Source organism: Sinocyclocheilus grahami, unplaced genomic scaffold, assembly GCF_001515645.1.
Source record: "Sinocyclocheilus grahami isolate Dianchi unplaced genomic scaffold, SAMN03320097.WGS_v1.1 scaffold226.1, whole genome shotgun sequence".
Lineage (NCBI taxonomy): Eukaryota > Metazoa > Chordata > Actinopteri > Cypriniformes > Cyprinidae > Sinocyclocheilus > Sinocyclocheilus grahami.
Window position 1 is genome coordinate 836,979 of NW_015505405.1, and position 12,973 is coordinate 849,951.

The 12,973-nt window shown below is 37.6% G+C and overlaps 1 protein-coding gene across 1 annotated transcript in view; it reads left to right on the top strand.

The window, feature by feature from the left end:
* LOC107597038 (splicing factor 45) overlaps window positions 1–12,385 on the top strand; it is a gene marked incomplete at its 3' end in the record, with an annotated part of 26,577 nt that extends 14,192 nt beyond the window's left edge. Inside the window, exon 11 of the mRNA XM_016287943.1 lies at window positions 12,381–12,385. Coding sequence (XP_016143429.1) covers window positions 12,381–12,385 — 5 coding nt within the window. The remainder of the gene's footprint in view (window positions 1–12,380) is intronic.
* Between the last annotated feature and the right edge of the window lie 588 nt (window positions 12,386–12,973).

Here is a 12,973-nt window from a genome sequence, read left to right on the forward strand (position 1 = left end):
CCCGGAGCCATGTGAGACACTTTTTTTTAAGGATGGGCGATTTTTATTTAAGTTCTTTTGGACTGAAACAATGCAACACCGGCTGAGTGACATTAAACGGCTTGAAAGATCAAAGACCATTTTTAATATAACTTCGACTGGATTCGTCTGAAAGAAGAAAGTCATATACACCTAGGATGCCTCGGGGGTGAGTAAAACACAGCCTAATTTTCATTTTTGGGTGAACTAACCCTTTAAGTATAAATATATATACAAACAAATATTTGTAAAAATATATACATATGTGTATTTATATATACATAATAAATATACACAGGACACACACATATATAGTATGTAAACAAACTTTTGTTTTGAATGCGATTAATCGTTTTGCAGCCCTAGTTAAAATATTATCTTGATATTTTTCTGACTTTTTACTATATTTTGTATATATGTAGATTATGTATTTGCTTATCTTTTTTCATATCATTAGAACTGTCATTTTGACCAAACAGACATCAAATTCAATTGTTAAACTACGGTAAAAAATCTGGTTAAAATAATCTTGTTTCCCACAATGCTTTTCACTACATGAACACAAAGGAAGAATCACATTTAATCGTTCTCATTTGTATGCATCAGAATTACAATACATAGTCATTAACAGTAATGTTTACCTGCATATACACTATTGTTCAAAAGTTTGGGGCTGGTAAGATTATATTTGTTTATTTATTATTATTAACAAACAACTATGATAATCTTTGAATTGTTTTTGTTTTGTTTTTTTAACAACCATTTTGCTACACCTGTTTATTACTGTTGTTTCAAGTGTCCCAGATCTTACTTAAGAAAGCAGGTAAATGTGTGATGGCCATCCCATAGGTGTTACATCACCTTGCTGGTTACATCACTTCCTCACCTCAAGGGATAGCAGAGCAAACCAGTTTTTACTCACTCACTTTTAAACACTGGCTGGATATGAACTCATCCTTTAAAGCATTTTTAACTTCAACAAGGGCAACCTATTAGATTAATAACTTGATTTGTGTGTTCATGTTATGTTGCTTTGTGAAATCTATAAATTTTTTCCCTAATTATTATTCCTGAAAAAAAAATCAAGACAAATGTACTTGAAATTGAATTAACATAATCATGCATCTGGAACAGTTCATACATAGGACTGAAAATTCGAATGACACACTTTGATTTCCTTTGGGATAAAATAAAGTTAAACTCAGACACTTTTTATTAAATAACAACAGAGCTAAACTGCAGCATTTGGGAGAAGGGTTTATATTTACATATACAGTGGCCCAAAAAGTATTTTTTGGCCACACTAAAATGTCTGAATGTCATAGTGCTAGATGCAAATGTTAAATGTGTATTTTTTAAAAGTTAACATAAGCACACATTAAAAAAAACTATAAAAAAAGAGATTAGCTGCAGCTAAAATTACACAATTTAAGTGTCCAAATCCAAATATTTTAGGGGGTTAGGAAGAATTTTTAAAAGTAATCTGTTTTTCTCACCAAGGCTGCATTTAAAAAATATATATTATTGTGAGATATAACGGTTTTCTATTTTAATATGGTTTAAAATGGAATTTATTCCTGTGTTTGACAATGCTGAATTTTCAGGATCAATACTCCAGTCTTCAGTGTCGCATGATCCTTCAGAAATCATTCTAATATGCTGATTTGCTGCTCAAGAAACATTTCCTATTTTATCAATGTTGAAAACAAATGTGCTGCTTAATATTTTAGTGGAAACTACAGTTAGGTCCATATATATTTAGACACAGCCACAATTTGTATTATTTTAGCTGTTGACCAAAACATATTCACGTTACAGTTATATAATGAATATGGGCTTGAAGTGCCCAGTCTGAGCTTTAATTTGAGGGTATTCTCATCATAATTGGAGGAAAGGTTAAGGATTTTCAGCTCTTTAATATGTACCTCCCCCTTTTTCAAGGGACCATAAGTAATTGGACAATTGACTCAAAAGCTGTTTCATGGACAGATGTGGGCTTTTCCTTTATTATTTCTACATCAATTGAGCAGGTAAAAGGTCTGGAGTTGATTCTAAGTGTGCCATGTGCATTTGGAAGCAGTTGCTGTGAACTCGTATCATGTGGTCAAAGGATCTCTCCATACAAGTGAAACAGAAAATTGTTAGACTTCAAAAACAAAACAAATCCATCAGAGAGACAGCAGGAACATTAGGAGGGGCCAAATCAACAGTTTGGTACATTCTGAGAAAAAAAGAGCGCGAGCGTGCATGGCTTCCAGTGGCACTGGTGTTTAGTGATGAGGTGACAGAGGACAGAAGCAGCCGGATGAATTCTGAAGTGTATAGGGATATACTCTCTGCCCAGATTCAGCCAAATGGAGCAAAGTTGACTGGGCGACGCTTCATAGTACAAATGAACGATGACCAAACTAAAGGCAGAAAGATCCACAAACAGACAACAACTGACGTCAGCTGCAGTAAAGACCTGGCAAATCATCAGAAAGGAAGAAACCCAGTCTTTGGTAATACCCATGAGTTCCAGACTTAAAGGGATAGTTCACCCAAAAATGAAAATGTGATGTTTATCTGCTTACCCCCAGGGCATCCAAGATGTAGGTGACTTTGTTTCTTCAGTAGAACACAAATGATGATTTTTAACTTTAACCGTTGCAGTCTATCAGTCGTATAATGCATGGCAATGGTAGTAAAAAAGTAAAAAAAAAACGTGCACAGACAAATCCAAATTAAACTCTGCGGCTCGTGACGACACATTGATGTCCTAAGACACGAAATGATCGGTTTGTGCCAGAAACCGAACAGTATTTATATAATATTTTACCTCTAATACAGAGCGTGTACACACCTCACGCACCGAATGCCTGTGCGTGCCCAAAGACAGTTGGACATAGTGTTGTATTAGAGGTAAAAAATGATGTTTGTTGATCTGAATCTTTTAAGTGTGACAAACATGCAAAAAATAATAAAATACAGGAAGGGGGCCAACACTTTTTCACACCACTGTAAACAAGTCAAATTCATTCAAATCGATATTTTTAAATAATTTTCCTGTAACAAGAAATTGAACTGCAAAGACAGAATAGGAAATGAGGTTATATCCTGACAACTTCTATATTGAAACAAAGATCTGTGTTTTACTTTGAGGTCGTGCCCTAAATGAATGTTTAATGCTTTAGGACAGTGCCACCAACTGGTCATAAGTTATAAATCATAGTAAATGTATTTATAGCCTTTGAACTTCTTGTCCAAAAGTCACAAACCATAACTTGGTCCAAACATTTCTGTTCCACTTTACAATGTGCATTTTGTGCTCCTAGTCTCATAATTGCAGCTTCATTGGAAATTTCATTGGAATTATTTTACTATGTGCTATAATATCTCTTACATTTTAAATATTATATTTTATATATTATTTTGTATACAATTTCATATATTAAATATATTTAATAACATGTAATATATTTTTTAAGTGTGTCCTGAGCCAATGTAATAGTATATTTATAATTTAACTTGATCTATTAGTATTTTTAACTGTGCTGTTGTTTTTGTCCTCCTCAGCTGTGGTGGATCTGAATGGGCGGTACTTTGGAGGTCGCGTGGTGAAGGCCTGTTTTTATAACTTGGATAGGTTCCGTGTTTTAGACCTGGGAGATTAGGCGTGAGTGGGAGATCCAGAACTGCACAACCGGGAAAGAATAAACACCAGGAAGTCATTTGTCTTTCTGTAAATAGCACGAGTAATTTTATACACCCTTGTAAAACATTAGCTTGCGTGCTCCTTTCCACAATACGTTTTGTAATGAAGATTTCATTTGATATTTTGCGAATTGCTTCTAGTCTCTCTCTCTCACGTCACAGTTAAAAATATCCTTTTGTCCTTGTGATTAAGATGTGATGAAGAACCCAGCAATAAAAATGCTTTTGGGAGAGTAATTTTTAGGGTTGTTCTGTTTTAAAGGTAAAACATGTTAACACTTTTTGATATCTCAGTTTAACATGCAAAGTAGAGGTCTACACGGAGGACCCGGGACCCGACCCGGGATCCGTACGGGTTCGGGGTAGAGGTCTACACGGTTCCAAAAATTCGTACCCGAACCCAAAGAGACCCGTAAATGTGCTACACTGAACCGACCCGTACCCGTCTATTATTTTGAAAGTTGGACCCGGGCCCGTGCAGAACCGAGAAATGTACTACCCGGAACCGATGGGGACCTTCAATTATTTGAAAGATGGACCCGAACACGGCCGGGAAGACACAGACCCGACTGAACCCGATCTGCACATATTCCACAGCAAATTGTTATTAACAAGTCGATAAACAAGTTGCGAAAATTAAACTTTTTGTCTTGCCTAATGTAAGAAGCCTTCTCCCTTGTGCCTTACTGTGATGCACACAATCCTCCTTGCCAAGAAAGTTCCATCCGTGTTATTCCTCTCTTGCCAATTGAAATGCGTAATCCACTCATTATTCCACTTTCAAAAGTCCACTTGCTGTCACGGTGACGGATGACAATTGCGACTTTGCAGTTTTGCAATTTTTGTATCTCGAGTCAACTTGCATAATAATTTAGACTGTACCCATTTGGTTTATAATAACGATTACTCGTCCAGGCTGCTGACGTTAGCTTTACTTATTTGCTATCCCTGTGCTCTCTAAGCGGAGTCTGAGCAAAAATTTTAGATATAACAACAAGACGGTTCATTCATAATATTATTTAAAAAATTGGAGAAACTGCAAAGCGCGGCATGGCGGAATAAGTCCCGCCTTCTAAATAAAAAAGCCAATTGTCAAAGGTAAAGTTATTGCATCACTGCAGAAGCTCTGGTAACCATAGAAACACGTTAGCTACCTGGAGCAACCAAATATAAACTTTTTAACGCAATTTTTGAGCGTCATAGAAAACATTTATGCGACAGTTCATCTAAGATTTTGTTGCTGTTTTGAAATATTTTATTTAAATGTTTTATTTGAATGTTTTTGTGATTCCAAGTTTGTTTGCATTTATTGTTGCACACAATAAGAACATGAACTCGAAATTACACTTACATAAATCAATAATTACTGCCAAGAATAGAGTCCAAGAAAAACAAAATAAAATATATAAATACTATAAACTTATATAGAAAATAATGATCTGATTCCCTGCTGTACACAAAACCATGCATGTCAACAAAGCATTTAATGATGGCTATCTTAATTCAACAAACACAAAATACCATCTTGAAGTAAACAGAGTGCTGCTTTTAGGTGTAATATAGGCTATAAAACTTTGCCTGCAAAAATACCTTGGCAACCATAGATCTTTTTCAGCTATAAAACATTCAATTGCCTTTGCAAGTCATTTGCTAATATATAGCATATCCTAATTCTATTTCAACACATATGTTCTTGAAGCCTTGCCCTAGGCTTATGAAAAAATAAATAATGGGTAGGAAGAAATAGAAATTAAATATTAAATGCTAAATATGCAGTAAAAAAAAAAAAAAAAAAAAACCTTCAACTCTCTAAGCCGTGTGTAATAACTTGGTGCTTAGAGGTGTAGTAGGGCTGCTTTCATTTTCATGTTGACATGTTGCTGTTCAGAAACAGCAAAGCATTTACACTAGCAGTGCTGAGGCAGGTCCGACGATTCTCCAATGTGTGACCAGAGATGCTGAAGGCCGACTCACAACTCACACTGGATGCAGGTACACAAAGTATTTTTATTGCCAGTCGTGCCATTGATGGAAACATATTTTGGTTGTGTTTCCAAAAACTAAGGATGTCTCTCTAACATTTTCCATTGTGGGCTTGTGCTTCAAATATTGTTCTAGTTCATCGAGCCCTGTGTCCAGTTCAGCATCCTCGATATCAGCCCACTGTCTAAAGAGCGGCACTGGTCCTGGTGGTGGTGGTACTGGCCCAGCAATCTCCTTATCTTTCTCTTGTGTCTGCTGGGCATTCACCTCAGTTGTAGCATTTTTAGGGAAGCTGGCCAACTCTCTTCGTGCACCTTGATATATTTCCTCTCTTCTGTGGTGAACATCCGAAGCTGCTTGAATTTTAGTCAGAGCAGAACGGCAAGCTTTTCGTGGTGTCCCAAAACTATCCGTTCAGCCAAAAGTATCATGCACCTAATAAATAGAATACAATATAATATAATCAATTGAATAATGCATTAAACAATACTTAATAGGTCTAACTATAGCAAACTGTGAATAAATTAAATTAATAATAATAATAATAATAACTTTATATAGCACAGTTACAAATACAGGCAATGTGTTAGAAATTAGAAGAGTAATTAGACTACATCTCACCTGTGTTTCAGTATCCTGAGCGGCACTGGATCAGCTTGGGACTGGGAGAATTGGCAATGGGCCATCAGCAGGGTTTTCCGGAGTGCCACTAAGTTGATTGTACAATACTTTGAGCCACTGAGCTCTTCAGTTGCCTGCTTAAAAGGCTGCAGGAATTGGACAAGCATCTGAAGAATGTCTTTGGATATGTGACTCATGCGATGCATCTCTCCTCGTTCAAGCAGAATGGACTGAATGTCTTCAAATGCATTAAGCACAGATTTGACCATCTCCAGTTTAGTATTCCATCTTGTTTCACATTCTTGTTTCAAAGATTGCTTGAGTCAAAGTTGTAATCCAGAGTGTTTAAAAAGTGTGGTCAGGGTCTTGCATTGCTCTATGCAGCTTCTTACTTGTTGCAGTTCTTTCTCATCTCCATCATCCTCGTCATCATCTTCCTTAGACTTCTTGAAGGTGTGCTTCTGCACTGTATTCAGTACGTGGGCTATACAGCTTTTGTGCACCCATCGGGAGAGCGCTGCCTGCACATTTGCACCTTGGTCACTGACAAACACCAGTCTGTCGATCTCATCTGGGGTCAGACCAAATTCACCCAGTTGCTTGAGCAGTTCTGTCTTCAGGTTTAAGGACGTTTTCTTTGCCCCGAGTGGAAATGCACATGTACATATGACCCTAGTATTAAACTCCCAATCATCATCTATATAATGCAGTGTGATACAGGTGTAACTGACCTTCCTATGGTCATCTGTCCACATGTCTGTGGATGCTCCGCATGCCAGTCCCTCAGCTATGGCTTTCCTAACTGTTGGCAGGAGCTCTGCCCTGAGACTTTCATATTTCTTCTGTGTGAAACGAGATACCATCACACCAGATGGAAGTAAGTCCTTCACATTACACCGGCCATGTTTTCATAACTAGTTATGGTTAATTATTCATATTTCCTGTGGTGAGCTAAATTCGCTACAGCTCCCATGTCTAATATTGTCTGCGCCAACTCATTGAACGCGGGTGTTTCAAACATGCTAAAGGCCCTTAAATCCTTTGCGCAGACTTTTGTGCATTTTTCCAAAATAGCATTCTTTGCTTTTTTTGGAAATACACCCAATCTAACAAATGATGCCACTGAAGATTGGGTCAAAAAAAAAATTCCACATGACCTGGCATGCTTTAAAAGATGCGACGTGCCTGTTTTTGCTGAATCAAATTTAACAATGCGTCACACCCAGTACACTTAACGGCGCTTACTTTTTTCTCATCTTTGTCCAAAATTTGCACGAAGGAGGCCCAGACAGAAGAGGTGCCGGTAGGTTTAACCTCTTTATATTCAATTTATTTTAGCTTTTTTCTCACATCATTCATGAAGGTATCCATTATCACCGTGCGTGTACATTAACTTTGCCCACCCTGTTTCTGATGACGTCGCTCTTGTTCCCCCCCCCCCCACCTTATTTCAAATTACCGACTTTTCTCATCCTAATTTTACAAGTTGAAAGTTACAAGACAACACATGCACAGCGCTGACTGACTCTGATAACGGCCGGGTATTCTCCGAGTCCGATCGACTCGGGTATTACACACAATGTTAAACAGACCCGGGACCCGAAGTATTATGGCGCTTTTCCACTGCATGGTATGGCTCGGCACGGTTCGCTTTTGGGGGGGTTTTCCACTGGGTACAGTACCTGGTACCTGGTACTTTTTTTAGTACCACCTCGGTTGGGATTCCAAGTGAACCGTACCGTTACCAAAACGTGACGTGTAAACTCTGCTGATCACGGATTGGCCAAAGAGAATAGTCACTGCATCACTGAACTTGCGACACAAAAGAACCACTAGATTTAAATCAGCACAGCCAGCGAAGGATCGAACGCAACTGTTTTGAACGAGCACACCTTTTTTTTAACAACCAAAAAGTTTTGTTGTCTGTTGCGGAAGTACAGACGTTCCTCTAGGAGCGGATCCAGCGAGAGCTTAATGGGGCGACGCGGAATGAAAAAGTTTTTTTTAGGAGTCGTGGTTGTAGAGACGGCGCAACTATAACATGTGAATAATCCCGCCCACTCTAAAGCGGTACTGAACTGCAGTGGAAACGCAAACCATGCCGAGCCGAACCGTGCTGTACCGTGCCGTGCCGTGCCGAGCCGAGTCATATCACGCAGTGGAAAAGCGCCAATAGATTGGGACCCGACCCGGACCCGGCTGACTATTTAAAATATAGCCCCGCAGAGAGTTAAGTAAGCCATTTTTGGTTTTGCTTTCAAAACATGGCTTAACCAATGGCGTGAGGGACTATTTGTTTAGCTCAACTAGAAAAATTAGAAAAGGGTTGTTAGTATTGAAAACTAATTTTCTCCAGTAGTTACTACATGGTTCTAAAGAAAGAAACCATTACAAGCTCATGTTGAATGGGGTGATGATGATGATAATGAATGAGTCCTGGTTCATGGTTTATATAATCAGACATCCCTGTGCGACTCTAGAAAGTAGGAAACCTATATTCTTCTTTTGTGACATAACAGCGAGTCCCATGAGCCCTCACTCTCTGATCCACACACTATTGATAGACTTAAAGAATGATACTTTTCATAATGTGTGTCTTGACCTGAGCAGAAATTGGGTTTGGCGTGTTACTCAATAAAAGGTGATTTCATAACATTTTTTACATATCTGCAGGATATCTTATTTGCATATGAATGCATCACCTAAATAATAGTTTGTGTTTTACCAGATGTATGTTAGGTGTATGATGGTTTATGCGAAATGTGTTAGACTGGGTCAGTGATGGTGCGATGTTCTGGTTTGGTGATAAAGACGCACTTACGCAAGACGAAGGTGCTGGGGAATAAAGAAAGAATAGACTGAACTCCATGAGGATTCATTTAAACAGAGAACAGATCCTCATCAAATGACTCTTATATGAACAGAGCATCTGAAATCTGGCAGAAAGGGGTTGAGCTGTTCAGGTCAAAAGTTCAGCGCTGGGTATTGAGCTGGTACACTGTGTAAAAGTGTTTTTTTTTTGTGCTATGGACATAAAGGATGCCATTAATCGTGCAGCTTTTTGAAGCAAGATATACTATTTATACTGGCACTGTCACATAATAAAATGTTCTAGAGCTTACAAAAATTGTGCCATTTGTACAATGTTTTTTTATATGAAAATATCAGATTTATATGAAAAAGTAAGAAGCTTCACCACTGAACCTACCCCTCAGCAGGGTGAGAGCAGATTGTTTGAAATCCTAAAAATGAGTTTGTATGAATTAGCAACAAAATAGTTATGAATTGTAATTGAATTGTGTTGGGAAAATCCTGTAGACTTGAATTGTATAGTAAAATGTAGAGCAGTGGTTCTCAATCAGGGCCCACTAGGGGGCCTCAGCATAATTCTACAAACAGAAAATCTTGAGATGATTTAAAATAACACAAATCAAGCATTAAAATAAGCTCAAACAGCAACTTTTTTTTTTTTTAATTTGCCTTTTTTATTATTTTTTCTTTGAAGAACCAGGGTTTACACAATCTTGGAAAAACTAGATATATGAGGTAGCCCAATTTTAAAAGTTTAATTTGTAGACCTGGAAAAGTCCTGTAAATTAATTATATTTAAAAAAAAAAAAAAAAAGGTAAACATCTGTTACCATTTATGTAATGAACATTATCTTTTTTTAGTTAAGCCAAGGTCTGTAAAACTATTTTAAAAATAAGTTTCCTTAACCCTTAAAGGGTTAGTTCACGCCAAAATGAAAATTCTGTCATTAATTATTCACCCTCATGTCGTTCCAAACCCGTAAGACTTGCATTCATCTTAAGAATAGTGTTGGGTCGTTCTTGAACGATTAGTTCATTTTGAACGAATCTAATGTGACTCGGGAAGAACGAGTAGTCTCGGGGAGTGATCGCATGTGCAACATCCTATAGGTTCTGTGCTGGAATTAGTCAAGTAGTTCACCTGTTTCGAGTCTTCGGGTTTTTCGAGTCCTTCGTTCATCATGTGACAGCCCCATAAGCTTAACCTATGCAGTCTGAGCCGGAAAGAGACTTAATAATAATAACCAACTCTTTATTACCTTTGTTACGACATTCAGTGTTATGGAAAAGAACCATCATGACAGAAATTCACACATTTATAAACTGTAAGAAGTAAAAAGCTACAATTTGAGACCAGAAAGGCATCACGTAACTGTAAGAGTAAATAATAATTATAATAATAATAACTATGCACCCGTTTGTAAGGAAGCTTGTAAATGAACTAATTTCTCTATCCAATGCTGTCATGTCATGTGACAAAAGAACGAACGATTCGAAAGACTCGAGAGATGAACTAATCAATTCTCTTTCCAGCTCAGACTGCATTGGTTAAGTTTATGGGGCTGTCACGTGATGAACGAACGACTCAAACCCGAAGACTTGTCAGATAAGAGGTGAGGTGAGCTAATCATAGACTGAAGACCCAGGTAAACAATCGATTAATCTTATAGCAGTTTTGTATTTTTTGTAGTGTGATCAACGTTTGCGTAAGTAGTAGACGTGTTAGGGATGTAACACGTAACATTTTAATTATATTTAGCTAAAATTAACGAAATGACTCGAAAAAAGGTCAGAGTCAGTAAAATGATCTGAACTTCCCATCACTACTTAAGAACACAAATTAAGATATTTTTGATGAAATCGGAGAGCTATCTGACCCTCCATAGACAGCAACGCAACTGTAATGCTCCCAGGTCCAGAAACGTATTATACATCGGTAAAACAGTCCATGTAACATCAGTGACTCAACTTCAGTTTTGCGATTCTACAAGAATACTTTTTCTTTGCACAAAGAAAACAAAAATAAAAATTTACTCAACCATTCTTCTCCCGGAGTTACGGCTTCCGCCATTTTAGAGAGTATTACAATGCATACGCACGCTTTCCCCTGAGCGTGAACAACGCTGATTACGTCCAATACGTTCTTGGGTACTCTCCAAAATGGCGGAAGACGCAACTCGGGGGGAGAAGAATGGTTGAGTAATTTGTTAATTTTGTTTTCTTTGCGCAAAAAAAAGTATTCTCATAGTTTCGCAAAACTGAAGTTGAGCCACTGATGTCACATGAACTATTTTACTGATGTCCTTACTACGTTTCTGGACCTGGGAACATTACAGTTGCGTAGCTGTCTATGGAAGGTCAGATAGCTCTCCGATTTCATCAAAAATATCTCAATTTGTGTTCCGAAGATGAACGAAGGTCTTACGGGTTTGGAACGACATGAGGGTGAGTAATTAATGACATCATTTTCATTTTGGGGTGAACTATCCCTTTAAGGCTGGAAAATAATACTACCGATTTTAAAACACTAGGCATCATAAACTTGCTGACTTTGTAAATGGTTACAGAAAACAAACTGGACGTTACACTAAACGACTGAGGATCACACACTACCAGACTTTCAAGTCATTCTGAACACCGCAAACTCGCATGTGCACATCGTTGCCGGAAGATTAAAACAATGTGTTCTAAAATCATCTCAAAATAGCAAACATGTTTGATATCCTCCAACTGAACGGATTCATCGTCTGAAGATAAAAGAATCTGTGCCCATTATACGCTACACGATTTCTGTTTTTTCTGCATATCACGATTTCTCAACTCGTCGTAGTGTGTGTACAGGGAAATAATAGAAGTGGAAGGAGATATTTACAGTTGTGGGGGTTTATGCAGTTTTATGACACACTATTTTAGATTTGGTGGGTTGCCCACTTTTGAATGTTCTTAATTAAAGAGATCAGTTCACCCACATGTTTTTCCAAACGTGTATGCATTTCTTTCTTCTGTTGGAAACAAAAGAAAATGTTTTTTGTTTTGTGTTTAGTTTTGCTTTCATTGTATGGACAAACAATTCTTTAAACAACACCTTTTATGTTCCACAGATGAAATAAAGTCATAAAAGTTTGGAACAACACAAGGATGCGTAAATAGGGGTTATGCGCAACAGACTACCGTATTCTGTTAACCGGGTCTCGTCGCTTCCGGTTCAAGCGTTTTGCATACGCTTAGTTAAATGTAAAGCAGTTTTACTCAAGATGCCTTCAAAGTAGATACCAATGATGATCATAACCAATGTCCATCACATATGCGGACTGATATCTAAAAGTTTTTTTTATTTTTATTCTTTTCACATTTAGATATAAAAATTTAATAAAACATCAACAATAAAAACAGCTAGCTAGTTTAACTGATTATCTTAAAAGTCCATAGATATCGCTATTATTTAATACGGCTGTTAACGCGTTCTCCGACAAGCGGAAGCCATGAGACCTGTTTTCCGGTTTTGGTCAGGTGATGTTCGACATATGCCCTATTGTGGGTAAACTATCCCTTTGATTAACACTCCGGTCTCGACTTTATACAACCGTCACCAGATGCAAATCTGTTAGCTGTGTTAGAGAGGTGTTGATTAGTTGCTGTTTGTTTTTGCATTGCACTGACTGTGCTTGTGCGTGTGGTGAGAGAGTAGAGGGGTTTCGTTTACAGTAAGCAGCACATCAGGACACTAGTCTGGACAGTGTTTATCGGAAATGACTCCTTTGTGAAATTAATTTATGGTGCATGACTCTATTTTAACGACTTTACAATAACGGCTGAGTAGTTCCATAAAAACACACCTGAAGGATAC